This window comes from Cherax quadricarinatus, chromosome 65, assembly GCF_038502225.1.
Source record: "Cherax quadricarinatus isolate ZL_2023a chromosome 65, ASM3850222v1, whole genome shotgun sequence".
Taxonomy (NCBI): domain Eukaryota; kingdom Metazoa; phylum Arthropoda; class Malacostraca; order Decapoda; family Parastacidae; genus Cherax; species Cherax quadricarinatus.
Genome location: NC_091356.1, coordinates 7,896,467 through 7,922,798, shown reverse-complemented (window position 1 = coordinate 7,922,798; position 26,332 = coordinate 7,896,467). Strand labels below are relative to the sequence as shown.

The following is a 26,332-nucleotide window of genomic DNA, read 5'->3' as shown; positions in this document are numbered from 1 at the left end:
AGATGGGCTAATGAGAACATAGACAATGGGGTCGAAGAGGTATGGGGTAGGTTTAAAAATGTAGTGTTAGAGTGTTCAGCAGAAGTTTGTGGTTACAGGAAAGTGGGTGCGGGAGGGAAGAGGAGCGATTGGTGGAATGATGATGTAAAGAGAGTAGTAAGGGAGAAAAAGTTAGCAAATGAGAAGTTTTTACAAAGTAGAAGTGATGCAAGGAGGGAAGAGTATATGGAGAAAAAGAGAGAGGTTAAGAGAGTGGTGAAGCAATGTAAAAAGAGAGCAAATGAGAGAGTGGGTGAAATGTTATCAACAAATTTTGTTGAAAATAAGAAAAACTTTTGGAGTGAGATTAACAAGTTAAGGAAGCCTAGAGAACAAATGGATTTGTCAGTTAAAAATAGGAGAGGAGAGTTATTAAATGGAGAGTTAGAGGTATTGGGAAGATGGTTGTTTAATATATTTATAGATGGGGTTGTAAGAGAAGTAAATGTGAGGGTCTTGACAAGAGGCGTGGAGTTAAAAGATAAAGAATCACACATAAAGTGGGAGTTATCACAGTTGCTCTTTGCTGATGACACTGTGCTCTTGGGAGATTCTGAAGAGAAGTTGCAGAGATTGGTGGATGAATTTGGTAGGGTGTGCAAAAGAAGAAAATTAAAAGTGAATACAGGAAAGAGTAAGGTTATGAGGATAACAAAAATATTAGGCGATGAAAGATTGGATATCAGATTGGAGGGAGAGAGTATGGAGGAGGTGAATGTATTCAGATATTTGGGAGTGGACGTGTCAGTGGATGGGTCTATGAAGGATGAGGTGAATCATAGAATTGATGAGGGGAAAAGGGTGAGTGGTGCACTTAGGAGTCTGTAGAGACAAAGAACTTTGTCCTTGGAGGCAAAGAGGGGAATGTATGAGAGTATAGTTTTACCAACACTCTTATATGGGTGTGAAGCATGGGTGATGAATGTTGCAGCGAGGAGAAGGCTGGAGGCAGTGGAGATGTCATGTCTGAGGGCAATGTGTGGTGTGAATATAATGCAGAGAATTCGTAGTTTGGAAGTTAGGAGGAGGTGCGGGATTACCAAAACTGTTGTCCAGAGGGCTGAGGAAGGGTTGTTGAGGTGGTTCGGACATGTAGAGAGAATGGAGTGAAACAGAATGACTTCAAGAGTGTATCAGTCTGTAGTGGAAGGAAGGCGGGGTAGGGGTCGGCCTAGGAAAGGTTGGAGGGAGGGGGTAAAGGAGGTTTTGTGTGCGAGGGGCTTGGACTTCCAGCAGGCGTGCGTGAGCGTGTTTGATAGGAGTGAATGGAGACGAATGGTTTTTAATACTTGACGTGCTGTTGGAGTGTGAGCAAAGTAACATTTATGAAGGTGTTCAGGGAAACCGGCAGGCTGGACTTGAGTCCTGGAGATGGGAAGTACAGTGCCTGCACTCTGAAGGAGGGGTGTTAATGTTGCAGTTTAAAAACTGTAGTGTAAAGCACCCTTCTGGCAAGACAGTGATGGAGTGAATGATGGTGAAAGTTTTTCTTTTTCGGGCCACCCTGCCTTGGTGGGAATCAGCCAGTGTGATAATAAAATAATAATAAAACTTTTATTACCAGAATGTGTTTGGTCTTGTCCTGCACACATCTTCTGCAGGAGTCTTATTATTCACTGAGGCTGTATTAACATTATATTAAGCAAATATGCTTCATACTTTATATCGCAGGTGAAACACTAGACTAATCTAAGTCGTTTAGCTCAAGGAATGGTGGAGGCTCGATCCTCCATCCTCTAATTGCATGATAGACATGGTACTTACTGATGTCTTTTTATCAAAACCTAATATTTTGGATCGATTTAGTAACAGATGTAAGACCACTTTAAAGATATCTGTTCGGTTATATGGAAGTGTTATTTTAGCAAATTTGAATCATTCTAATTGTTTTTTTTTAGTCACAGTCCACTGTGTTTTCATTTATCCAATTTATTTGTGGTTCACCCTCACAAAATTTTATAGGGTTCTGTTTAATAGGTTTAAGAGCACTATTTCTGTTACTCTTATAATGGTAGTCAAGCATATGATGTACTTACTCTTATTAGTGTGATGCTTAAAGTTGCTTTATTTAAGGTTAAAGATTTTGCTTTGCATAATACATATATACGTATTACGTTCAAATATACAATATATAATACATATTGAAGCACTGTTGTGGAGCCCATAGGGCACACTGTTTCACTTCAAGCAACACATTGATGTTTACAGTATTAGAGATGGTAATGAAAGTGTAACTGAGCACAGTGGGGACCCTCGGTTACCGGCCGTAATTCGTTCCAGAAGGTCGGCCTAAATCCGAAAAAGCCAAAAACCGAAATAATATTTCCCATAAGAAATAATGTAAATCCAATTAATCCATTTCAGACACCCAAGAGTATTAATAAAAAACACATTTTATAGAGAATAACTATAGTTTTACATACACAAAACAATGAGAAATAAATATAAAGCACAAAATTTAATGATAAATGATCATTACATACCTTTATTGAAGACTCTTGTTGGTATATTGAAGGTGAGGAGGGGAGAGGGAGTTGGGAATCCCCCTCCATAAGGACTTCAGGTATCAAAGCCCTCTCTAGGGCTTTGATACTGCCGCAGTACATTCATTACTTACCTTGAAATATTTTTAGTTTTAATGTAGGGCGTGAGGTGAGTAGCATTTATTTGTAGGAGTTCAGTGTAGGTAGCTGGTAGATGTAGGTACACGTATGTAGCCTCCTAGGCTACGTTACACAGCCATATTATTACACTACACAGCCATATTATTACATCGACATACCATGTTCACTGAGTTTAATCGTTTCTAACAACTGCCTTTCGATGCCATCATAAACAAAGGAAGAAGTAATGAATAATTCATGCCGAAAATTGTAAACAAACACTTGTGAAGGGTGGTGACTGGACCACTGGAGTGATTATTATTATGCGTCCAATACGGCCAATCTCTGAAATGACGGCTGAAAACCGGGATAGAATTTCGGCCAAAATGGCTGAAATCCGAATTGGCCGATATCCGGAACTGCCGAAAACTGAAGGTCCACTGTACTTTTAATAAATGTGTAATACAGCTCTTTTAACCCCTTGACTGTCGCGGTTGTATATATACGTCATGGGAGATACCGTGTTTGACGTATCTATACGCATAAATTCTAGCGGCTTCAAATCAAGCGGGAGAGGGCTGGTAGGCCTACATGAGAGAGAATGGGTCTCAGTGGTCAGTGTGCACCCTGTGAAAAAAATCTGGGACTCAGCGGTGCATTGTGGGAACGCCATCTTGGTAGTCCATTTTCACCATATCTCGCGGTAAGAAGTTCCTCACTCCTCGGCGGATTGGAGGTCTTTTGTTCCCAAGTGATAGCTCAAACAGTGATGAAAGTGTCAGTGAAAGTGAATTCCCTGGTTTTGAAGCGGGTGTGACCGAAAAAAGTGCCCAGGATAGCATAATTAGTGATGAAAACCCAGATGACCCACAACCTTCCACCTCTGGTGCTGGGCCGGCTCGTTCGTGTTCACCTGTACCAGGACGAAAGAGGAAACTATTTGCCCGTGTACAAGACTCAGATGTGAGCAGTGCAAGTGATAGTGATAGTGATTTCAAGGTTATTGAAAGCAGTTCTAGTTGTGACAGTGAGGGTGAATATTCCCCAGCGAAGCAGCAGTATATACGACATCGCATGCGGTCTGGTAGTGTGCCATATGCTCTTCCAAGAGGAAGGAGTACATCTCGGAGCACATCCCTTGGCCCTACACCATGTCCTGATAGTGAAAATGACGATATTGTTACGATGGGTATCAATGATGCAAGTGAGGCAGCAGGCGGTGGTGGTGATAGTGATGGTGGCATGAGTCATGTGACACCAGCAGCTGGCCACGCTACTACCCGCGCTGCTGACTCTGCACAACTACAACCAGCCTCACCCGACCCCACACTCCCACAGCAACCACAACCTGCACAACCACAACCACATTACAATGTCCAGAACTCACCAGCTGACCGCATCTGGGATTGGCAGCAGGATGACTTTGATGGAGGACAAAGTGGAATATGGCCATCATGTACACTTGGGAACAATCCCACTGAACTGTAATGCTTTCAGTTGTTCTTCGATGAACCCCTGATGGACATTATTGTCAGGGAAAGCAATACATACTATGAGTACACCTTGGCAAACACTATTCTGTCACCAAGATCACGCCTACACCAGTGGAAGGACACAACTGTGGCAGAAATGTATCTGTTCTTTGCCACAATAATGCTTATGCCACATGTGTATAAGCACAGTGTCAACACATACTGGGCGACAGACCGCCTGATTTCAACCCCTGCTTTCAGTGACATTATACCAGTGAATAGATTTGTGTTACTGTTACGTATGTTACACTTTTCAGACAAAACAAGGCCTGACAGAAGCGACAGGTTATATAAGATCGGACGTGTGTTTATGTACCTGAAACAAAAGTGCTGTATGTATTTTTATCCCTTCAGGAAGCTTGTTATTGATGAGTCTTTGATTTTGTTCAAAGGAAGACTCTCATTCAAACAGTATAAACCAAGCAAGAGGAAACGCTTTGGTATAAAGTTATTTGTTCTGTGTGATTGCAAAACTGGTCTGGTTTTGGATATAATTGTGTACACTGGCGGTACAACATTGGAAGATACCAGAAAGTTACTGGGTATCTCTGGTGATGTGGTTAGAACAATGATGGAGCCATATCTTGGTAAGGGGCATATTTTATATACAGTGGACCCCCACATAACGATGGCATCACATAGCGATTTTTCCGCATACCGATTACTTTTATCGCAAAATTTTTGCCGCGCATACCGATTAAAAACCCGCTCACCGATTTTCGTCCGAGACGCGTCCAATGTGCCCTCAGCCAGCCTCACATGTGCCGCCCGTCCCATTGTTTACCAGCCAGCCTCCGCGGTAACATCCAAGCATACACTCGGAATATTTCGTATTATTACAGTATTTTCGGTGCTGTTTCTGGAAAATAAGTGACCATGGGCCCCAAGAAAGCTTCTAGTGCCAACCCTACACCTCAAAGGGTAAGAATTACTATAGAAATGAAGAAAGAGATAATTGATAAGTATGAAAGTGGAGTGCGTATAGCCGACCTAGTCAAGCTGTACAAGAAACCCCAATCAACCATCGCTACTATTGTGGGCACCAGAAAGACAAACAAGGAAGCTGTTCTTGCCAAAGGTTCAACTGTGTTTTCGAAACAAAGATCGCAAGTGATGGAAGATGTTGAGAGACTCTTATTGGTGTGGATAAATGAAAAACAGCTAGCAGGAGATAGCATCTCTCAAGCGATCATATGTGAAAAGGCTAGGAAGTTGCATGAGGATTTAATTAAAAAAATGCCTGCAACTAGTGATGATGTGAGTGAATTTAAGGCCAGCAAAGGTTGGTTTGAGAGATTTAAGAAGCGTAGTGGCATCCATAGTGTGATAAGGCATGGTGAGGCTGCCAGTTCGGACCACAAAGCGGCTGAAAAATATGTGCAGGAATTCAAGGAGTACATAGAAACTGAAGGACTGAAACCTGAACAAGTGTTTAATTGTGATGAAACAGGCCTGTTCTGGAAGAAAATGCCAAGCAGGACCTACATTACTCAGGAGGAAAAGGCACTCCCAGGACATAAGCCTATGAAAGACAGGCTTACTTTGTTGATGTGTGCCAATGCTACTGGTGATTGCAAAGTGAAGCCTTTATTAGTGTATCACTCTGAAACTCCCAGAGCGTTCAGGCAAAAGAATGTCCTCAAGGATAATTTGTGTGTGCTGTGGAGGGCAAACAGTAAGGCATGGGTCACTAGGGAATTTTTCTATAACTGGTTACACCATGCATTTGCCCCCAATGTGAAAAATTACCTAACTGAAAAGAAATTAGAACTTAAGTGCCTCCTGGTGTTAGACAATGCCCCTGGTCATCCTACAGACGTGGCAGAGCGACTTTATGGGGACATGAGCTTCATTAAGGTGAAGTTTTTGCCTCCTAATACCACGCCTCTCCTGCAGCCCATGGACCAGCAGGTTATTTCCAACTTCAAGAAACTGTACACAAAAGCTCTGTTTGAAAGGTGCTTTGTAATGACCTCAGAAACTCAACTGACTCTAAGAGAGTTTTGGAGAGATCACTTTAATATCCTCAATTGTGTAAACCTTATAGGTAAGGCTTGGGAGGAAGTGACTAAGAGGACCTTGAACTCTGCTTGGAAGAAACTGTGGCCAGAATGTGTAGACAAAAGGGATTTTGAAGGGTTTGAGGCTAACCCTGAGAATCCTGTGCCAGTTGAGGAATCCATTGTGGCATTGGGAAAGTCCTTGGGGTTGGAGGTTAGTGGGGAGGATGTGGAAGAGTTGGTGGAGGAGGACAATGAAGAACTAACCACTGATGAGCTGATAGATCAACTTCAAGAGCAAGAGGCCAGACCTGGGGAAACTGGTTCAGAGGAGGGGAGAGAGAAATTGAAGAAGTTGCCTACTACAAAGATAAAGGAAATCTGTGCTAAGTGGCTTGAAGTGCAAACCTTCATGGATGAAAATCACCCTCACACAGCTATTGCAAGCCGTGCTGGTGATTATTACACTGACAATGTTGTGAAACACTTTAGGCAAGTCATAAAGGAACGAGAGGTACAGGCCACTATGGACAGATATCTTGTGCGAAAGAAGTCCAGTGACTCTGAAGCTGGCCCTAGTGGCATTAAAAAAAGAAGGGAAGTAACCCCAGAAAAGGACTTACTACCTCAAGTCCTAATGGAAGGGGATTCCCCTTCTAAACAGTAAGAAGATAATGCTCTCCCCTCCTCCCATCCCATCAATCATCACCAGATCTTCAATAAAAGTAAGTGTCATGTAATTGTGCATGCCTTTTTCAGTTTGTGTGTATTAAAATTAACATTTCATGTGGTAAAAAAAATTTTTTTTCATACTTTTGGGCGTCTTGCACGGATTAATTTTATTTCCATTATTTCTTATGGGGAAAATTCATTCGCATAACGATTATTTCGCATAACAATTATCCCTCTTGCACGGATTAAAATCGTTAACCGGGGGTCCACTGTACTGACAACTGGTACACAAGCCCTATATTCAGTGATTTCTTGTGAGTGAACATGACAGATGTGTGTGGCACAGTGCATGGATATCGTAAACATATGCCTAGGTTCGATGCTGGCAGTCGTAGAGGTGAAGTGTAGGTGTTTGCTGCCAATGACATCATGGCATTTCGGTGGCATGACAAACGTGATGTCACACTGCTGACATCAGTTCATCGACACGAAATGGTAGACACTGGCAAACAGGATAGAGAGACCAATGAACCCATTGTAAAACCTGCAGCTGTGATGGATTACAACCTCAATATGCGCTTAGTGGACAAATGTGACATGCGGATTGGGTTTGCTGACTTGGCAAGAGTTATAAGTAGTACATAAAACTGTTTTTCTATCTTCTTGACATTTCCATGCTGAATGCTTATAATATGTATAAGTTGAAGACCAACAAGAAACCCAAATATGGTGAATTTTGTTTGTCAGTCATTAGACAAATAATATTCAAGTACCAAGGAACAACATCTGCAATAGACCAGCGCCCACGAAATCATCAACACATGTCCTCTCGTCTGAGGCCTGGTGATCACTACCCCATACCACTGCCTGCTACTACTGCTTAGAAAAATGCTCAGAAGAGGTGTTTTGTCTGTGGACATACCACAAAACGCCCACAAAAATGCAGACACACTTGTTTTATGTGTGAGGAGTGTAAGACACCATTGTGCTTATACCCATGTTTCAAAGAATTCCACAAGCTGCAGCAGTTCTAGAAAAGTGTCCAGTGATTGTACATCTGTATATATATTATAGAACAATCGTAATAAACATTTGTTTACATTGTTTGTTTGTGTAAACAAGTTTTAGCAACATAATGATACGAGTGTTTTTGCTGTAATTGTGTTACATTCAACGAGTGTATACATGTAATTGAACATTGCACAATAATTTGGTCTCACAGGCCACAAAAGTTATGTGAAAAAATAAAATAGTGAAAAAAACAAGAAACCATCGAATACAAGTAAATCAAAGTTTACCGGGTGAGCGGCAGTTGCCGCTGTTGCTGTTCGCAGATCAATTTCAGCAAATTTCAGGGCTCTATATCTCGGTAAGTACTGATGGGAATTTTTTTTTTTTGGACTAAAACAATCAGAAAAATAATCTTAACATTTTCATAAGAAATTTTTTTTTTTTTTTCGAATATTTTGCGACACCAGGAGACACTTCAGGATTGGGCCTTTCGACAGTCAAAGGGTTAATAATAATTGTTTCAGACTTATTTTATAGAGGGAAAGAAGCAAAATAGTTAATTGTTTAAAAAATTTAGCTGGAACAAAGATAGTCTTAAACAAGGCACAAGCCAAGTTCTGCAGGAGGTCAGGTTGTGATGGCTATGTTAACTTTTGGGTTATGGGCAACAATAGCTTGGTTGGTCAGGCAGTCCCCAAGGAAGCCTAATATCAGGCCTGGCTCTTGAAACCAGTCATAGGTATGTCATACACTTCTTTCTGTCTTTCTTTCAACACACTGGCCGTATCCCACTGAGGCGGGGTGGCCCAAAAGAAAAAGCAAAAGTTTCTCCTTTTACATTTAGTAATATATACAGGAGAAGGGGTTACTAGCCCCTTGCTCCCGGCATTTTAGTCACCTCTTACAACACGCATGGCTTACGGAGGAAGAATTCTGTTCCACTTCCCCATGGAGATAAGAGGAAATAAACAAGAACAAGAACTAGAAAGAAAATAGAAGAAATCCCAGGGGGGTGTGTGTATATATATGCTTGTACATGTATGTGTAGTGTGACCTAAGTGCAAGTAGAAGTAGCAAAACGTACCTGAAATCATGCATGTTTATGAGACAGACAAAAGACACCAGCAATCCTACCATCATGTAAAACAATTACAGGTTTTCGTTGTACACTCACTTGGCAGGACGGTAGTACCTCCCTGGACGGTTGCTGTTTATCAACCTACTACCTAGGTATGTCATACACATTACAGGTAAAAAAAGAAAATAGAGAAAAACAAGTTTAGCAATAATTATGTACATTACTGAGTGAATACATGATTATTTCAGGAACTGTATAAAAGCCCTTTGGCTTGGGTAAACACAGCTGTTTTTGACTACAGAAATCAGTTAAAGACAGGAGCTATGTCTTTGTATGCTTGGAAGATATGTGAGGATCAGACTGGAGATGTTATGCCCAACCCCTTGGGTACATTAGTCAGTAATCCTAACCACGATCAAGCAGTCACTCTTACCATCACTTTTCCTCGCTTCAATTCGACCTCTAATATTATGTTCCCATCTAAGGATAAAATTATCTCTACTGCTAAGGAAAATCCACAGTGCGATGAGGTAAGGCTTTGTGTACTTTATATTGGCACACACAACATTAATTTATGGTTTATTTACAGTTTGTTATCCACAACAAATTCATTTTCTTATTAATTAACCCTCTTCTGTATTTCCTCTTGTCATGTCTTTAATTTTTATTTTACAAAGAGCAGCTGTGCATGATACAAAAAATGGAAGTGCTTGCACAGGACAAAGTTCTGTGAAGTGGATGAAACATATGGTTACTGTACTCACCTAATTGTGGTTGCAGGGGTTGAGTCATAGCTGTGTGTCTGTATGTAGTTAGTATTACATTTGTAGATAAGCTTGATGTCACTCTAAACATATTTTGTATTTATAATTAAATTAAGAACTTAGAAACAGAGTAAATCCTTGTTGCTTTTGATTATATATTATATGGAAACACAACTGGCAGCATCTTATGCTCATCTTGTGGGCAATAAGACATTGGTTTCAAAGCAACATAGACAGCTAGGGACTAGGAGCTAAAAAAAAAAAATAATTGGCAATGCACAAATAACCACTGGTCTCCATTCTGATTATTATAATTATTATTATTTTTATCATTATTTTTATAATTATTATTATTTATTATTATAATTATTATTATTATTATTATAACACTTTATTCATGTACAGCAGAGGATGCATGAGCATTAACAACTTAACACATTTTTTTTTTTTTTTCAACAAGTCGGCTGTCTCCCACCGAGGCACTGTGACCCAAAAAAGAAAGAAAATCCCCAAAAAGAAAATACTTTCATCATCATTCAACACTTTCACCACACTCACACATTATCACTGTTTTTGCAGAGGTGCTCAGAATACAACAGTTTAGAAGCATATACGTATAAAGATACACAACATATCCCTCCAAACTGCCAATATCCCAAACCCCTCCTTTAAAGTGCAGGCAATGTACTTCCCATTTCCATGACTCAAGTCCGACTAGGGATTGGCAGAGAGCATGCATAGTTCCTTGGTATAAAGGCAAAGGGGATAAAAGAGAGTGCAAAAATTATAGGGGGATAAGTCTGCTGAGTATACCTGGTAAAGTGTATGGTAGAGTTATTATTGAAAGAATTAAGAGTAAGACGGAGAATAGGATAGCAGATGAACAAGGAGGCTTTAGGAAAGGTAGGGGGTTTGTGGACCAGGTGTTTACAGTGAAACATATAAGTGAACAGTATTTAGATAAGGCTAAAGAGGTCTTTGTGGCATTTATGGATTTGGAAAAGGCGTATGACAGGGTGGATAGGGGGGCAATGTGGCAGATGTTGCAAGTGTATGGTGTAGGAGGTAGGTTACTGAAAGCAGTGAAGAGTTTTTACGAGGATAGTGAGGCTCAAGTTAGAGTATGTAGGAAAGAGGGAAATTATTTCCCAGTAAAAGTAGGCCTTAGACAAGGATGTGTGATGTCACCGTGGTTGTTTAATATATTTATAGATGGGGTTGTAAGAGAAGTAAATGCGAGGGTCTTGACAAGAGGCGTGGAGTTAAAAGATAAAGAATCACACACAAAGTGGGAGTTGTCACAGCTGCTCTTTGCTGATGACACTGTGCTCTTGGGAGATTCTGAAGAGAAGTTGTAGAGATTGGTGGATGAATTTGGTAGGGTGTGCAAAAGAAGAAAATTAAAGGTGAATACAGGAAAGAGTAAGGTTATGAGGATAACAAAAAGATTAGGTGATGAAAGATTGAATATCAGATTGGAGGGAGAGAGTATGGAGGAGGTGAATGTATTCAGATATTTGGGAGTGGACGTGTCAGCGGATGGGTCTTTGAAAGATGAGGTGAATCATAGAATTGATGAGGGAAAAAGAGTGAGTGGTGCACTTAGGAGTCTGTGGAGACAAAGAACTTTGTCCTTGGAGGCAAAGAGGGGAATGTATGAGAGTATAGTTTTACCAACGCTCTTATATGGGTGTGAAGCATGGGTGATGAATGTTGCAGCGAGGAGAAGGCTGGAGGCAGTGGAGATGTCATGTCTGAGGGCAATGTGTGGTGTGAATATAATGCAGAGAATTCGTAGTTTGGAAGTTAGGAGGAGGTGCGGGATTACCAAAACTGTTGTCCAGAGGGCTGAGGAAGGGTTGTTGAGGTGGTTCGGACATGTAGAGAGAATGGAGCGAAACAGAATGACTTCAAGAGTGTATCAGTCTGTAGTGGAAGGAAGGCGGGGTAGGGGTCGGCCTAGGAAAGGTTGGAGAGAGGGGGTAAAGGAGGTTTTGTGTGCGAGGGGCTTGGACTTCCAGCAGGTATGCATGAGCGTGTTTGATAGGAGTGAATGGAGACAAATGGTTTTTAATACTTGACGTGCTGTTGAAGTGTGAGCAAAGTAACATTCATGAAGGGGTTCAGGGAAACCGGCAGGCCGGACTTGAGTCCTGGAGATGGGAAGTACAGTGCCTGCACTCTGAAGGAGGGGTGTTAATGTTGCAGTTTAAAAACTGTAGTGTAAAGCACCCTTCTGGCAAGACAGTGATGGAGTGAATGATGGTGAAAGTTTTTCTTTTTCGGGCCACCCTGCCTTGGTGGGAATCGGCCAGTGTGATAATAAAATAAAATACATAAGTCCGACTATATGAAAATAACCGGTTTCCCTGAATCCCTTCACTAAATATTACCCTGCTCACACTCCAACATATCGTCAGGTGCCAAGTATCATTCGTCTCCATTCACTCCTATCTAATACGCTCATGCACGCTTGCTGGAAGTCCAAGCCCCTCGCCCACAAAACCTCCTTTACCCCCCTCTTTCCAACCCTTTCGAGGACGACCCCTACCCCTCCTTCCTTCCCCTATAGATTTATATGCTTTCCATGTCGTTCTACTTTGATCCATTCTCTCTAAATGACCAAACCACCTCAACAACCCCTCTTCTGCCCTCTGACTAATGCTTTTATTAACTCCACACCTTCTCCTAATTTCCACACTCCGAATTTTCTGCATAATATTTACACCACACATTGCCCTTAGACAGGACATCTCCACTGCCACCAACCGTCTGCTCGCTGCTGCATTTACCACCCAAGCTTCACATCCATATAAGAGTGTTGGTACTACTATACTTTCATACATTCCCTTCTTTGCCTCCATAGATAACGTTTTTTGACTCCACATATACCTCAACCCACCACTCACCTTTTTTCCCTCATCAATTCTATGATTAACCTCATCCTTCATAAATCCATCCGCCGACACGTCAACTCCCAAGTATCTGAAAACATTCACTTCTTCCATACTCCTCCTCCCCAATTTGATATCCAATTTTTCTTTATCTAAATCATTTGATACCCTCATCACCTTACTCTTTTCTATGTTCACTTTCAACTTTCTACCTTTACACATTCTCAAACTCATCCACTAACTTTTGCAATTTTTCTTTAGAATCTCCCATAAGCACAGTATTATCAGCAAAAAGTAACTGTGTCAATTCCCATTTTGAATTTGATTCCCCATAATTTAACCCCACCCCTCTCCCGAACACCCTAGCATTTACTTCTTTTACAACCCCATCTATAAATATATTAAACAACCATGGTGACATTACACATCCCTGTCTAAGACCTACTTTTACCGGAAAGTATAAAAACTTCCCTACCTTTATCTAAATACTGTTCACATATATGCTTCAATGTAAACACTTGATCTACACATCCCCTACCCACTCTGAAGCCTCCCTGCTCATCCACAATCCTACATTCTGTCTTACCTCTAATTCTTTCAATTATAACCTTACCGTATACTTTTCCTGGTATACTCAGTAAACTAATCCTCTATAATTTTTACAATCTCTTTTGTCCCCTTTCCCTTTATATAAAGGGACTATACATGCTCTCTGCCAATCCCTAGGTACCTTCCCCTCTTTCATACATTTATTAAACAAAAGTACCAACCACTCCAACACTATATCCCCCCTGCTTTTAACATTTCTGTCATGATCCCATCAGTTCTAGCTGCTTTACCCCCTTTCATTCTACGTAATGCCTCACGTACCTCCACCACACTTACATTCTGCTCTTCTTCACTCCTAAAAGATTTTATACCTCCCTGGCCAGTGCATGAAATTACCGCCTCCCTTTCTTCCTCAACATTTAAAAGTTCCTCAAAATATTCTCGCCATCTACCTAATACCTCCCTTTCCCCATCTACTAATTCCCCTACTCTGTTTTTAACTGACAAATCCATACTTTCCCTAGGCTTTCTTAACTTGTTTAACTCACTCCAAAATTTATTCTTATTTTCATTAAAATTTCTTGACAGTGCCTCTCCCACTCTATCATCTGCTCTCCTTTTGCACTCTCTCACCACTCTCTTCACCTTTCTCTTACTTATCTTTTACTTATCACATATCACAGATTAATGTATAGGACCATACTGCAAATGGTCTAAGAACGTGTAGTTTTTGCTATAAATAAACATGTAGAATAAGGACTATTTAATGGACGTTTTGTAACTTCACAAATTTTGGATTTTGAAAATGCTTAAAATATTTAATAATATTGTATGTCCTGCATGCACAGTTATTTATTTATTTTTTTACTAATCACTTTGGTGCAGATCACACCAACTCCTAGTGCAATGGAGGAGATTCGTCAAATGGCAGATAGAGATCCATTGACTGAGCTTCACGAGCAGGAACGGAAGTTATTATGGTCCCTGAGAAATGTTTGCCTTCAAGAACTACCGCATCTTCTCCCAAAGCTGTTGCAGTGTGTGGAATGGGATAATAAAACTGAGGTATGAGTATTAATGGAGAAGCACTAAACTCATGAGGGGGCTGAGACAAGAGACAGTTCTCTAATCATTCTGTATTCTCTGAAAATAGCAACACTGATATTGGTGTATAGAGAATCTGTTTATTTTCAACCAAAAACAAGTGAAAAATAAGTAAGGTTGTATGTGGTAATACAGTGCATTGATGGAAGGAGTGCTTGCTGGTGATATTATCCAGAATGAAAGATGGCACTTTGAGAGGAAAATAACTTAGTCGGGCCATTTAGTATACTGTCTGAACTTCACTTAAGGAAACACGGCGTCATGTTAAGTAAACCCATACAAAGAGGATGAAAACCTGTGCTGTACTTTTTCAGGCCTCATTTGAGGCTTGATAAAGCTCTGACGAGTGAAATGTAGCCTTAATAAAATATTCAAACATTCCCTATAAGTTCATTCACGTAAATTCCCACTTAGGTATACGTATTTGTCCAAACCTTGCAGGGTGTTCCACTCATCGATAACTATTGCCAAATCACTCCTTTTGTATTGAATTTTTAATTGAAAATTTATTCAATTTGAATCCATTGTTTCAAGTTCTATTTTGGGTAGAGATGTTCAGCACCTGTTTGCAACCCCTTTATTATATTCACGAATTAGAAATAAAAATGATAACACGTAAAGCATGAAGAGCCTCAAAATCGCCTGTTAACACATTAATATAAAACATTAATTTTTAGTATCTTGGAGTTTTTGCTCTATCATACAATGCTAAGACAGGTACAGTACCATAACTGGAATAATACACAAATAACTCACATATAGCGGATTGAAACTTAGGATGTTTTGGTCCCACTTGGACCATTACCTCTTCACACACACAAGCACAAAGGGAAGGAAGGATGGGAGAGGTAGAATGGGAGGAAGGAGTAGTAATATTGTAGTCGTGGTAGGTAGTAGTAGTAGTGGAACAGTGATAGATGAATAGAGTTTTGAAATAGAGCTCAGCCATATTATACTGGAAATTGCATTCTGCTGATGTGTGACATAACAGAACCCGAGTGTGCTTGTATTTTAAAAACCCTTTATTATTATTATTATTATTATTATTATTGATGTTGTTATCATCATACTGTAAGTGATGTAGTCATTATGTGCTCACAGTGAAAATCAAGAATTGCTTATGATACATACCTTATTAGAGTTTATTTGAAAAAATCCAGTTAATGTTTATCAACTAATTTTATATTTATATCTTAAATCTGTAAATATCTTAGGTAGCAGAAATGATATCTCTATTGGAAGTGTGGCCTAAGCTGTCGCCAGATCGAGCCCTTGAACTTCTAGATTATGCCTATGCTGAACCTGCTGTCAGAAGTTATGCCATAGAGTGCCTAGTACATATCAGGTAAGTGGGGAGAAATTACTGAAAACTGCATGACTACAAATACAAAAAATACCAAAGTGAAAATGTAGAAGAATAGAATTATCTGAATGTTTTCATTCATTTACACATACATTTTCAGAGGAACTAGATATATAAGATGTCATCACTGGCGAGACTGCTCGCCTGCACTCGGCTCAGCGTCGGGTCACCTGCACATAGGTCTGTCAGAAGAAATTTTCAAAGCAATAAAGTAGATGTAGAGGCATCGTCTCATGGGTGTCAGTGTTCCAAAAGAAGCATAATGAACACCTGTTAGTAAGAAGCGGGAACCCACGTGTAGACAGAAACGGGGAAAATAAAGTTTGTTGAATACGTTGACATCAATCTGATATTCTCTCTAGTAGATAAAAGTGCTGACACCTTCTTAGGTGACATAACTCTTCTCTGCCCCTGTGTAACTCTTGATTTCCTCTCTCCCTTGTATCTTATGATGAGGACCTCTTTTGGAGGTTGAAATATACAGAAAACTCTGTTTTCCTATTTCTGTCTATATGTGAGTTCCCACCTATCATTGGTAACCATTCATTACACTTCTTTTGGAACAATTGCACCCACAAGATAATGCCTCGACATCAACTATGCTGTTCTGGAAGAATTTCTTTTAATGACTTTAACATACAGGTGACCTGACACACTTGTGATGACATGTTCTTAGGTGATATGACCCTTTTCTGAGCTTATATAACCCTTTTTCCTTATATCTACTGATACGGACCTAAGTTAGAAACCAAATATACTGTAAACTATTTTCCTGTTACATTTTATTTGTGGGTTTCTGCTCTCATCAACAAGTGTTCATTACAGTGCTCAAACACTTCAATGTGGCAGTCCAGAGGGAAAATGCCTGTGCATCATTCGTTCCTGTCTAGCTTCTGAGAAGCTAGAGGAGAGAAATTAATTTCTTTCCCTAAAGACTTTTATTCTCTTCCTTGAGGCTGTGGGTTCCTAACATTACCAAAAGTGGTAGCACTATATATAAATCCTGTATATAAAATCATGTTATTTTTATTTATTTTATAATATATATTTATACTTTACACTTCATGGGTAATTATGTGTTCTATATTAATGGGCCATATATTATTTCAACAGTGATGATGACTTACTGTTATACTTGCTGCAGCTGGTTCAAGCTCTTAAACATGAAAATTATCTCTACTGTCATTTGGTGGAATTTCTGCTCAACCGTGCCTTGAGGAATATGCGCATTGGCCATTTCTTCTTTTGGCATCTCAGGTAATTTATTTGATCTGTATAGTATATATATATATCTGAGCATGAAACATTTTATTTTTTTCAATCACAAACTATCAAAGAAAAATAACTACCAGCTTTCTATATCTTTGTATATGTCAATACTTTGCCATTTCTAAAATCCTAGGCCAGCCACGACAATCTATGCTCATACTCATTTTATTGATTATTTGCCTCTGCTGAATAGTTAAAATAACCCTTTAGCTCTTAATGCATGGGGATGTCTCATGTTGCCACTAGACATTTTCCAGATATTTTTTTTAACGCTTTCAAGGTCTGTGCTGTAGTATTTCAGGTTTGAGCTCTGCTCACTCAGATAAGCAGTGAGCGGTAAATTTGGGTCTTCATATGAGAGAACGGGTCCATGTGGTGAGTGTGCACCATGTAAAAAATCATGCCCCATGCAGTGCAAGATGGGGAAAAAACTGACCTTGTATTTGGTTTAAAATAAGAAATTTGCAGTGTATTTTCAGATGGTTTTTATGGTTGTATTCTTGATAGGAGTGAATGGAGACAAATGGTTTTAATACTTGACGTGCTGTTGGAGTGTGAGCAAAGTAACATTTATGAAGGGATTCAGGGAAACCGGCAGGCCGGACTTGAGTCCTGGAGATGGGAAGTACAGTGCCTGCACTCTGAAGGAGGGGTGTTAATGTTGCAGTTTAAAAACTGTAGTGTAAAGCACCCTTCTGGCAAGACAGTGATGGAGTGAATGATGGTGAAAGTTTTTCTTTTTCGGGCCACCCTGCCTTGGTGGGAATCGGCCAGTGTGATAATAAGAAAAAATAATTCTTGGTTTCTTGGTATCGTTTGATAGAATGGACAATATATTACAGAAATAGATATGATATTGATTGGTTTCAGGACTGAAAGTAGCTTGAAATTGAGCTCAAAGTAGTGGAACTGTTCAATTTTTGCTGATATTCTTTCCTCCGTAAGCCATGCGTGTCGTATGAGGCGACTAAAATGCCGGGAGCAATGGGCTAGTAACCCCTTCTCCTGTAGAAATTTACTAAAAAAGAGAAGAAGAGAAACTTTATAAAACTGGGATGCTTAAATGTGCGTGGATGTAGTGCAGATGACAAGAAACAGATGATTGCTGATGTTATGAATGAAAAGAAGTTGGATGTCCTGGCCCTAAGCGAAACAAAGCTGAAGGGGGTAGGGGAGTTTCGGTGGGGGGAAATAAATGGGATTAAATCTGGAGTATCTGAGAGAGTTAGAGCAAAGGAAGGGGTAGCAGTAATGTTGAATGATCAGTTATGGAAGGAGAAAAGAGAATATGAATGTGTAAATTCAAGAATTATGTGGATTAAAGTAAAGGTTGGATGCGAGAAGTGGGTCATAATAAGCGTGTATGCACCTGGAGAAGAGAGGAATGCAGAGGAGAGAGAGAGATTTTGAGAGATGTTAAGTGAATGTATAGGAGCCTTTGAACCAAGTGAGAGAGTAATTGTGGTAGGGGACCTGAATGCTAAAGTAGGAGAAACTTTTAGAGAGGGTGTGGTAGGTAAGTTTGGGGTGCCAGGTGTAAATGATAATGGGAGCCCTTTGATTGAACTTTGTATAGAAAGGGGTTTAGTTATAGGTAATACATATTTTAAGAAAAAGAGGATAAATAAGTATACAAGATATGATGTTGGGCGAAATGACAGTAGTTTGTTGGATTATGTATTGGTAGATAAAAGACTGTTGAGTAGACTTCAGGATGTACATGTTTATAGAGGGGCCACAGATATATCAGATCACTTTCTAGTTGTAGCTACACTGAGAGTAAAAGGTAGATGGGATACAAGGAGAATAGAAGCATCAGGGAAGAGAGAGGTGAAGGTTTATAAACTAAAAGAGGAGGCAGTTAGGGTAAGATATAAACAGCTATTGGAGGATAGATGGGCTAATGAGAGCATAGGCAATGGGGTTGAAGAGGTATGGGGTAGGTTTAAAAATGTAGTGTTAGAGTGTTCAGCAGAAGTTTGTGGTTACAGGAAAGTGGGTGCGGGAGGGAAGAGGAGTGATTGGTGGAATGATGATGTGAAGAGAGTAGTAAGGGAGAAAAAGTTAGCATATGAGAAGTTTTTACAAAGTAGAAGTGATGCAAGGAGGGAAGAGTATATGGAGAAAAAGAGAGAGGCTAAGAGAGTGGTGAAGCAATGTAAAAAGAGAGCAAATGAGAGAGTGGGTGAGATGTTATCAACAAATTTTGTTGAAAATAAGAAAAAGTTTTGGAGTGAAATTAACAAGTTAAGAAAGCCTAGAGAACAAATGGATTTGTCAGTTAAAAATAGGAGAGGAGAGTTATTAAATGGAGAGTTAGAGGTATTGGGAAGATGGAGGGAATATTTTGAGGAATTGTTAAATGTTGATGAAGATAGGGAAGCTGTGATTTCGTGTATAGGGCAAGGAGGAACAACATCTTGTAGGAGTGAGGAAGAGCCAGTTGTGAGTGTGGGGGAAGTTCGTGAGGCAGTAGGTAAAATGAAAGGGGGTAAGGCAGCCGGGATTGATGGGATAAAGATAGAAATGTTAAAAGCAGGTGGGGATATAGTTTTGGAGTGGTTGGTGCAATTATTTAATAAATGTATGGAAGAGGGTAAGGTACCTAGGGATTGGCAGAGAGCATGCATAGTTCCTTTGTATAAAGGCAAAGGGGATAAAAGAGAGTGCAAAAATTATAGGGGGATAAGTCTGTTGAGTATACCTGGCAAAGTGTATGGTAGAGTTATTATTGAAAGAATTAAGAGTAAGACGGAGAATAGGATAGCAGATGAACAAGGAGGCTTTAGGAAAGGTAGGGGGTGTGTGGACCAGGTATTTACAGTGAAACATATAAGTGAACAGTATCTAGATAAGGCTAAAGAGGTCTTTGTGGCATTTATGGATTTGGAAAAGGCGTATGACAGGGTGGATAGGGGGGCAATGTGGCAGATGTTGCAGGTGTATGGTGTAGGAGGTAGGTTACTGAAAGCAGTGAAGAGTTTTTACGAGGATAGTGAGGCTCAAGTTAGAGTATGTAGGAAAGAGGGAAATTATTTCCCAGTAAAAGTAGGCCTTAGACAAGGATGTGTGATGTCACCGTGGTTGTTTAATATATTTATAGATGGGGTTGTAAGAGAAGTAAATGCGAGGGTCTTGACAAGAGGCGTGGAGTTAAAAGATAAAGAATCACACATAAAGTGGGAGTTGTCACAGTTGCTCTTTGCTGATGACACTGTGCTCTTGGGAGATTCTGAAGAGAAGTTGTAGAGATTGGTGGATGAATTTGGTAGGGTGTGCAAAAGAAGAAAATTGAAAGTGAATACAGGAAAGAGTAAGGTTATGAGGATAACAAAAAGATTAGGTGATGAAAGATTGGATATCAGATTGGAGGGAGAGAGCATGGAGGAGGTGAATGTATTCAGATATTTAGGAGTGGACGTGTCAGCGGATGGGTCTATGAAAGATGAGGTGAATCATAGAATTGATGAGGGGAAAAGGGTGAGTGGTGCACTTAGGAGTCTGTGGAGACAAAGAACTTTGTCCATGGAGGCAAAGAGGGGAATGTATGAGAGTATAGTTTTACCAACGCTCTTATATGGGTGTGAAGCATGGGTGATGAATGTTGCAGCGAGGAGAAGGCTGGAGGCAGTGGAGATGTCATGTCTGAGAGCAATGTGTGGTGTGAATATAATGGAGAGAATTCGTAGTTTGGAAGTTAGGAGGAGGTGCGGGATTACCAAAACTGTTGTCCAGAGGGCTGAGGAAGGGTTGTTGAGGTGGTTCGGACATGTGGAGAGAATGGAGCGAAACAGAATAACTTCAAGAGTGTATCAGTCTGTAGTGGAAGGAAGGCGGGGTAGGGGTCGGCCTAGGAAAGGTTGGAGGGAGGGGGTAAAGGAGGTTTTGTGTGTGAGGGGCTTGGACTTCCAGCAGGCATGCGTGAGCGTGTTTGATAGGAGTGAATGGAGACAAATGGTTTTTAAGACTTGACGTGCTGTTGGAGTGTGAGCAAAGTAACATTTATGAAGGGATTCAGGGAAACCGGCAGGCCGGACTTGAGTCCTGGAGATGGGAAGTACAGTGCCTGCACTCTGAAGGAGGGGTGTTAATGTTGCAGTTTAAAAACTGTAGTGTAAAGCACCCTTCTGGCAAGACAGTGATGGAGTGAATGATGGTGAAAGTTTTTCTTTTTCGGGCCACCCTGCCTTGGTGGGAATCGGCCAGTGTGATAAAAAAAAAAAAAAAAAAAAATCCAGAGGACACAAATTATGTCACGCACTCAATATGTGTTCAGTTGGTCTGTCTGATATGCATTCAGGAATATGCTGATGTTACTTATACAATTATTACACTAATGCAGTAGTTTGCATACTGGTAAATCTTCTATAGTTTGTGTTTACCTGGACCTGGAGTTTACCTGGAGAGAGTTCCGGGGGTCAATGCCCCCGCGGCCCGGTCTGTGACCAGGCCTCCTGGTGGATCAGAGCCTGGATGTGAATAAAAATTCAAAATGGAAAGCAAGTGTAACAAAGGAGAGGCTTGGGAACATAATGAACACAGGAAATGATGTTTTAATGGCAGGAGTGTGTACATTGTTTATTCTGGACCCTATTTTTAAATTGGCAGTTTTTTAATTGTGTGAAATTGGCCAAATTACCAATTTCTGATCACTTATTGGATAATTGAAGTAGTTAACTAGGTGGTTTCTTGTGCTCACTTGATAGAATGGAAGGCATGCTAGTGAAATAGTTATGAATTTAATCGACTGGAGCAATGGAATTGGCCTAAAATAGGAATTGCAGTGGGTGAAATCGTCGATGCATAAATATTGTTGAGACGGCTAACTTTGTGAAAGCGTATTTCCATGAGGTTTCCATCAAATTTCGTACTTTTGGTGTAATTACCTTCGGAAAAAGATTATCATTTCTTTAGACTTTTTTTTTTTTAAATTCTTGGACCCTGAGAGCAATTCTAAGATTAAGGGTCTAAACCCTGAAATGGTTAAATTACCTGTTTAAATTCTGAGTATTTAACCCTTAAACTGTCCAAACATAGATATACGTTTGCCTTCGCAGCGCTCCGAATATTTTGAAAAATTATAAACTTTTTTTTTTTTTTTTTAATTGAAGAGCGCATTTTTATAAATGTTATAGGATAAAAAAAAAATTTAGAGTCATTACTTGCCGAGATATAAGCCTGCGAAGTTGGCACTAAATGATGAGGTGTCGGCAACATGGAGCACTGCCACTTGCAGAAATAATAAACATTTATCGTTTTTTTCGAATTCTTTTCTATTTTTTGTTGTATTCATGTTATGATGATAATGTTTTGTTGCAGATATTTTGATTTCATAGCCAATTCTTGTTGAGACACAAATGTTTGGTACTGAATTAGTAATCATACTGTCACAAACACACATGTTCACACTGATGAATGAATTTGTACACCTGGTTCAATCACATACTATTGTTTACATACATACATATATACATACATGCATACATACATACATACATATATATATATGTATATATATATATATATATATATATAAATTTTTTTTTTCAACAAGTCGGCTGTCTCCCACCGAGGCAGGGTGACCCAAAAAAGAAAGAAAATCCCCAAAAAGAAAATACTTTCATCATCATTCAACACTTTCACCACACTCGCACATTATCACTGTTTTTGCAGAGGTGCTCAGAAAACAACAGTTTAGAAGCATACACATATAAAGATACACAACATATCCCCCCAAACTGCCAATATCCCAAACCCCTCCTTTAAAGTGCAGGCATTGTACTTCCCATTTCCAGGACTCAAGTCCAACTATATGAAAATAACCGGTTTCCCTGAATCCTTTCACTAAATATTACCCTGCTCACACTCCAACAGATCATCAGGTCCCAAGTATCATTTGTCTCCATTCACTCCTATCTAACACGCCCATGCACGCTTGCTGGAAGTCCAAGCCCCTCACCCACAAAACCACCTTTACCCCCTCTCTCCAACCCTTTCGAGGATGACCCCTGCCCCTCCTTCCTTCCCCTATAGATTTATATGCTTTCCATGTCATTCTACTTTGATCCATTCTCTCTAAATGACCAAACCACCTCAACAACCCCTCTTCTGCCCTCTGACTAATGCTTTAATTAACTCCACACCTTCTCCTAAATTTCCACACTCCGAATTTTCTGCATAATATTTACACCACACATTGCCCTTAGACAGGACATCTCCACTGCCTCCAACCGTCTCCTCGCTGCTGCATTTACCACCCAAGCTTCACATCCATATAAGAGTGTTGGTGCCACTATACTTTCATACATTCCCTTCTTTGCCTCCATAGATAGCGTTTTTGGACTTCACATATACCTCAACGCACCACTTACCTTTTTTCCCTCATCAATCCTATGATTAACCTCATCCTTCATAAACCCATCCGCCGACACGTCAACTCCCAAGTATCTGAAAACATTCACTTCTTCCATACTCCTCCTCCCCAATTTGATATCCAGTTTTTCTTTATCTAAATCATTTGATACCCTCATCACCTTACTCTTTTCTATGTTCACTTTCAACTTTCTACCTTTACACACATTCTCAAACTCATCCACTAACCTTTGCAATTTTTCTTTAGAATCTCCCATAAGCACAGTATCATCAACAAAAAGTAACTGTGTCAGTTCTCATTTTGAATTTGATTCCCCATAATTTAATCCCATCCCTCTCCCGAACACCCTAGCATTTACTTCTTTTACAACCCCATCTATAAATATATTAAACAACCATGGTGACATTACACATCCCTGTCTAAGACCTACTTTTACCGGGAAGTATTCTCCCTCTCTTCTACACACCCTAACCTGAGCCTCACTATCCTCATAAAAGCTCTTTACAGCATTTAGTAACTTACCACCTATTCCATATACTTGCAACATCTGCCACATTGCTCCTCTATCCACTCTATCATATGCCTTTTCTAAATCCATAAATGCAATGAAAACTTCCCTACATTTATCTAAATACTGTTCACATATATGCTTCAATGTAAACACTTGATCTACACATCCCCTACCCACTCTGAAGCCTCCGTGCTCATCTGCAATCCTACATTCTGTCTTACCTCTAATTCTTTCAATTATAACCCTACCGTATACTTTTCCTGGTATACTCAGTAAACTTATTCCTCTATAATTTTTACAATCTCTTTTGTCCCCTTTCCCTTTATATAAAGGGACTATACATGCTCTCCGCCAATCCCTAGGTACCTTCCCCTCTTTCATACATTTATTAAACAAAAGTACCAACCACTCCAACACTATATCTCCCCCTGCTTTTAACATTTCTGTCATGATCCCATCAGTTCCAGCTGCGTTACCCCCTTTCATTTTACGTAATGCCTCATGTACCTCCACCACACTTACATTCTGCTCTTCTTCACTCCTAAAAGATGGTATACCTCCCTGGCCAGTGCATGAAATTACCGCCTCCCTTTCTTCCTCAACATTTAAAAGTTCCTCAAAATATTCTCGCCATCTACCTAATACCTCCCTCTCCCCATCTACTAATTCCCCTACCCTGTTTTTAACTGACAAATCCATACTTTACCTATGCTTTCTTAACTTGTTTAACTCACTCCAAAATTTTTTCTTATTTTCATTAAAATTTCTTGACAGTGCCTCTCCCACTCTTTCATCTGCTCTCCTTTTGCACTCTCTCACCACTCTCTTCACCTTTCTTTTGGTCTCCATATACTCTGCTCTTCTTATAACACTTCTGCTTTGTAAAAACCTCTCGTAAGCTACCTTTTTCTCTTTTATCACACCCTTTACTTCATCATTCCACCAATCGCTCCTCTTTCCTCCTGCCCCCACCCTCCTATAACCACAAACTTCTTCCCCACATTCTAATACTGCATTTTTAAAACTATTCCAACCCTCTTCAACCCCCCCACTACTCATCTTTGCTGGTGTCCTTTGTCTGTCTCATAAATATACAAGATTACAGGTATGTCTTGCTACTTCTACTTACACTTAGGTCACACTACACATACATGTACACGTTTATTTATACACACTCATCTGAGTTTTCTTTGATTTTATCTTAATAGTTCTTGGTCTTATTACTTTTCCTTTTATATCCATGGGGAAGTGGAATAAGAATCTTTCCTCCTTAAGTCATGCGTGTTGTAAAAGTCAACTAAAATGCCGGGAACAATGGGCTAGTAACCCCTTTTCCTGTAAAGATTACTAAAAAGAATAAGAAGAAGAAAATTGTCAAAGTGGGAAGTCTGAATGTGCGTGGATGTTGTGCAAATGATAAGAAAGAGATGATTGTGGATGTTATGAATGAGAAGAAGCTGGATGTCCTGTCTTTAAGTGAAACAAAACTGAAGGGGGTGGGAGAGTTTCAGTGGAGAGGAATAAATGGGATTAGGTCAGGGGTTTCAAATAGAGTTAGAGCTAAAAAAGGAGTAGCAATAATGTTGAAGGATAAGCTATGGCAGGAAAAGAGGGACTATAAATATATTAATTCAAGGATTATGTGGAGTAAAAAAAAGGTTGAATGTGAAAAGTGGGTTATAGTAAGCATATATGCGCCTGGAAAAGAGAGAAGTGTAGACGAGAGAGAGAGATTTTGGGAAATGTTGAGTGAATGCGTGGGGAGTTTTGAACCAAGTGCCAGAGTACTTGTGGTTGGGGATTTCAATGCTAAAGTGGGTAAAAATGTTATGGAGGGAATAGTAGGTAAATTTGGGGTGCCAGGGGTAAATGTAAATGGGGAGCCTTTAATTGAGCTATGTGTAGAAAGAGATTTGGTAATAAGTAATACATATTTTATGAAAAAGAGGATAAATAAATATACAAGGTTTGATGTAGCACATAATGAAAGTAGTTTGTTAGATTATATATTGGTGGATAAAAGGTTGATGGGTAGGCTCCAGGAGTACATGTTTATAGAGGGGCAACTGATATATCGGATCATTATTTAGTTGTAACTACAGTTAGAGTAAGAGGTAGATGGGACAAGAGGAAGGTGGCAACAACAAGTAAGAGAGAGGTGAAAGTGTATAAACTAAGGGAGGAGGAAGTTCGGGTGAGATATAAGCAACTATTGGCAGAAAGGTGGGCTAGTGCAAAGATGAGTAGTGGGGGGGTTGAAGAAGGTTGGAATAGTTTTAAAAATGCAGTATTAGAATGTGGGGCAGAAGTTTGTGGTATAGGAGGGTGGGGGCAGGAGGAAAGAGGAGTGATTGGTGGAATGATGAAGTAAAGGGTGTGATAAAAGAGAAAAAGTTAGCTTATGAGAGGTTTTTACAAAGCAGAAGTTTTATAAGAAGAGCAGAGTATATGGAGAGTAAAAGAAAGGTGAAGAGAGTGGTGAGAGAGTGCAAAAAGAGAGCAGATGATAAAGTTGGAGAGGCACTGTCAAGAAATTTTGATGAAAATAAGAAAAAATTTTGGAGTGAGTT

At 39.8% G+C, this 26,332-nt stretch overlaps 1 protein-coding gene across 11 annotated transcripts in view; it reads left to right on the top strand.

The window, feature by feature from the left end:
- Positions 1 to 26,332, top strand: part of Pi3K92E (phosphatidylinositol 3-kinase 92E) — a 149,920-nt gene that overhangs the window by 88,943 nt on the left and 34,645 nt on the right. For all 11 annotated transcript variants that reach the window (XM_070098909.1, XM_070098906.1, XM_070098908.1 and 8 more), the window contains 4 exons: positions 9,184 to 9,465; positions 14,028 to 14,207; positions 15,461 to 15,591; positions 16,723 to 16,866. In XM_070098909.1, coding sequence (XP_069955010.1) covers positions 9,184 to 9,465; positions 14,028 to 14,207; positions 15,461 to 15,591; positions 16,723 to 16,866 — 737 coding nt within the window. The remainder of the gene's footprint in view (positions 1 to 9,183; positions 9,466 to 14,027; positions 14,208 to 15,460; positions 15,592 to 16,722; positions 16,867 to 26,332) is intronic.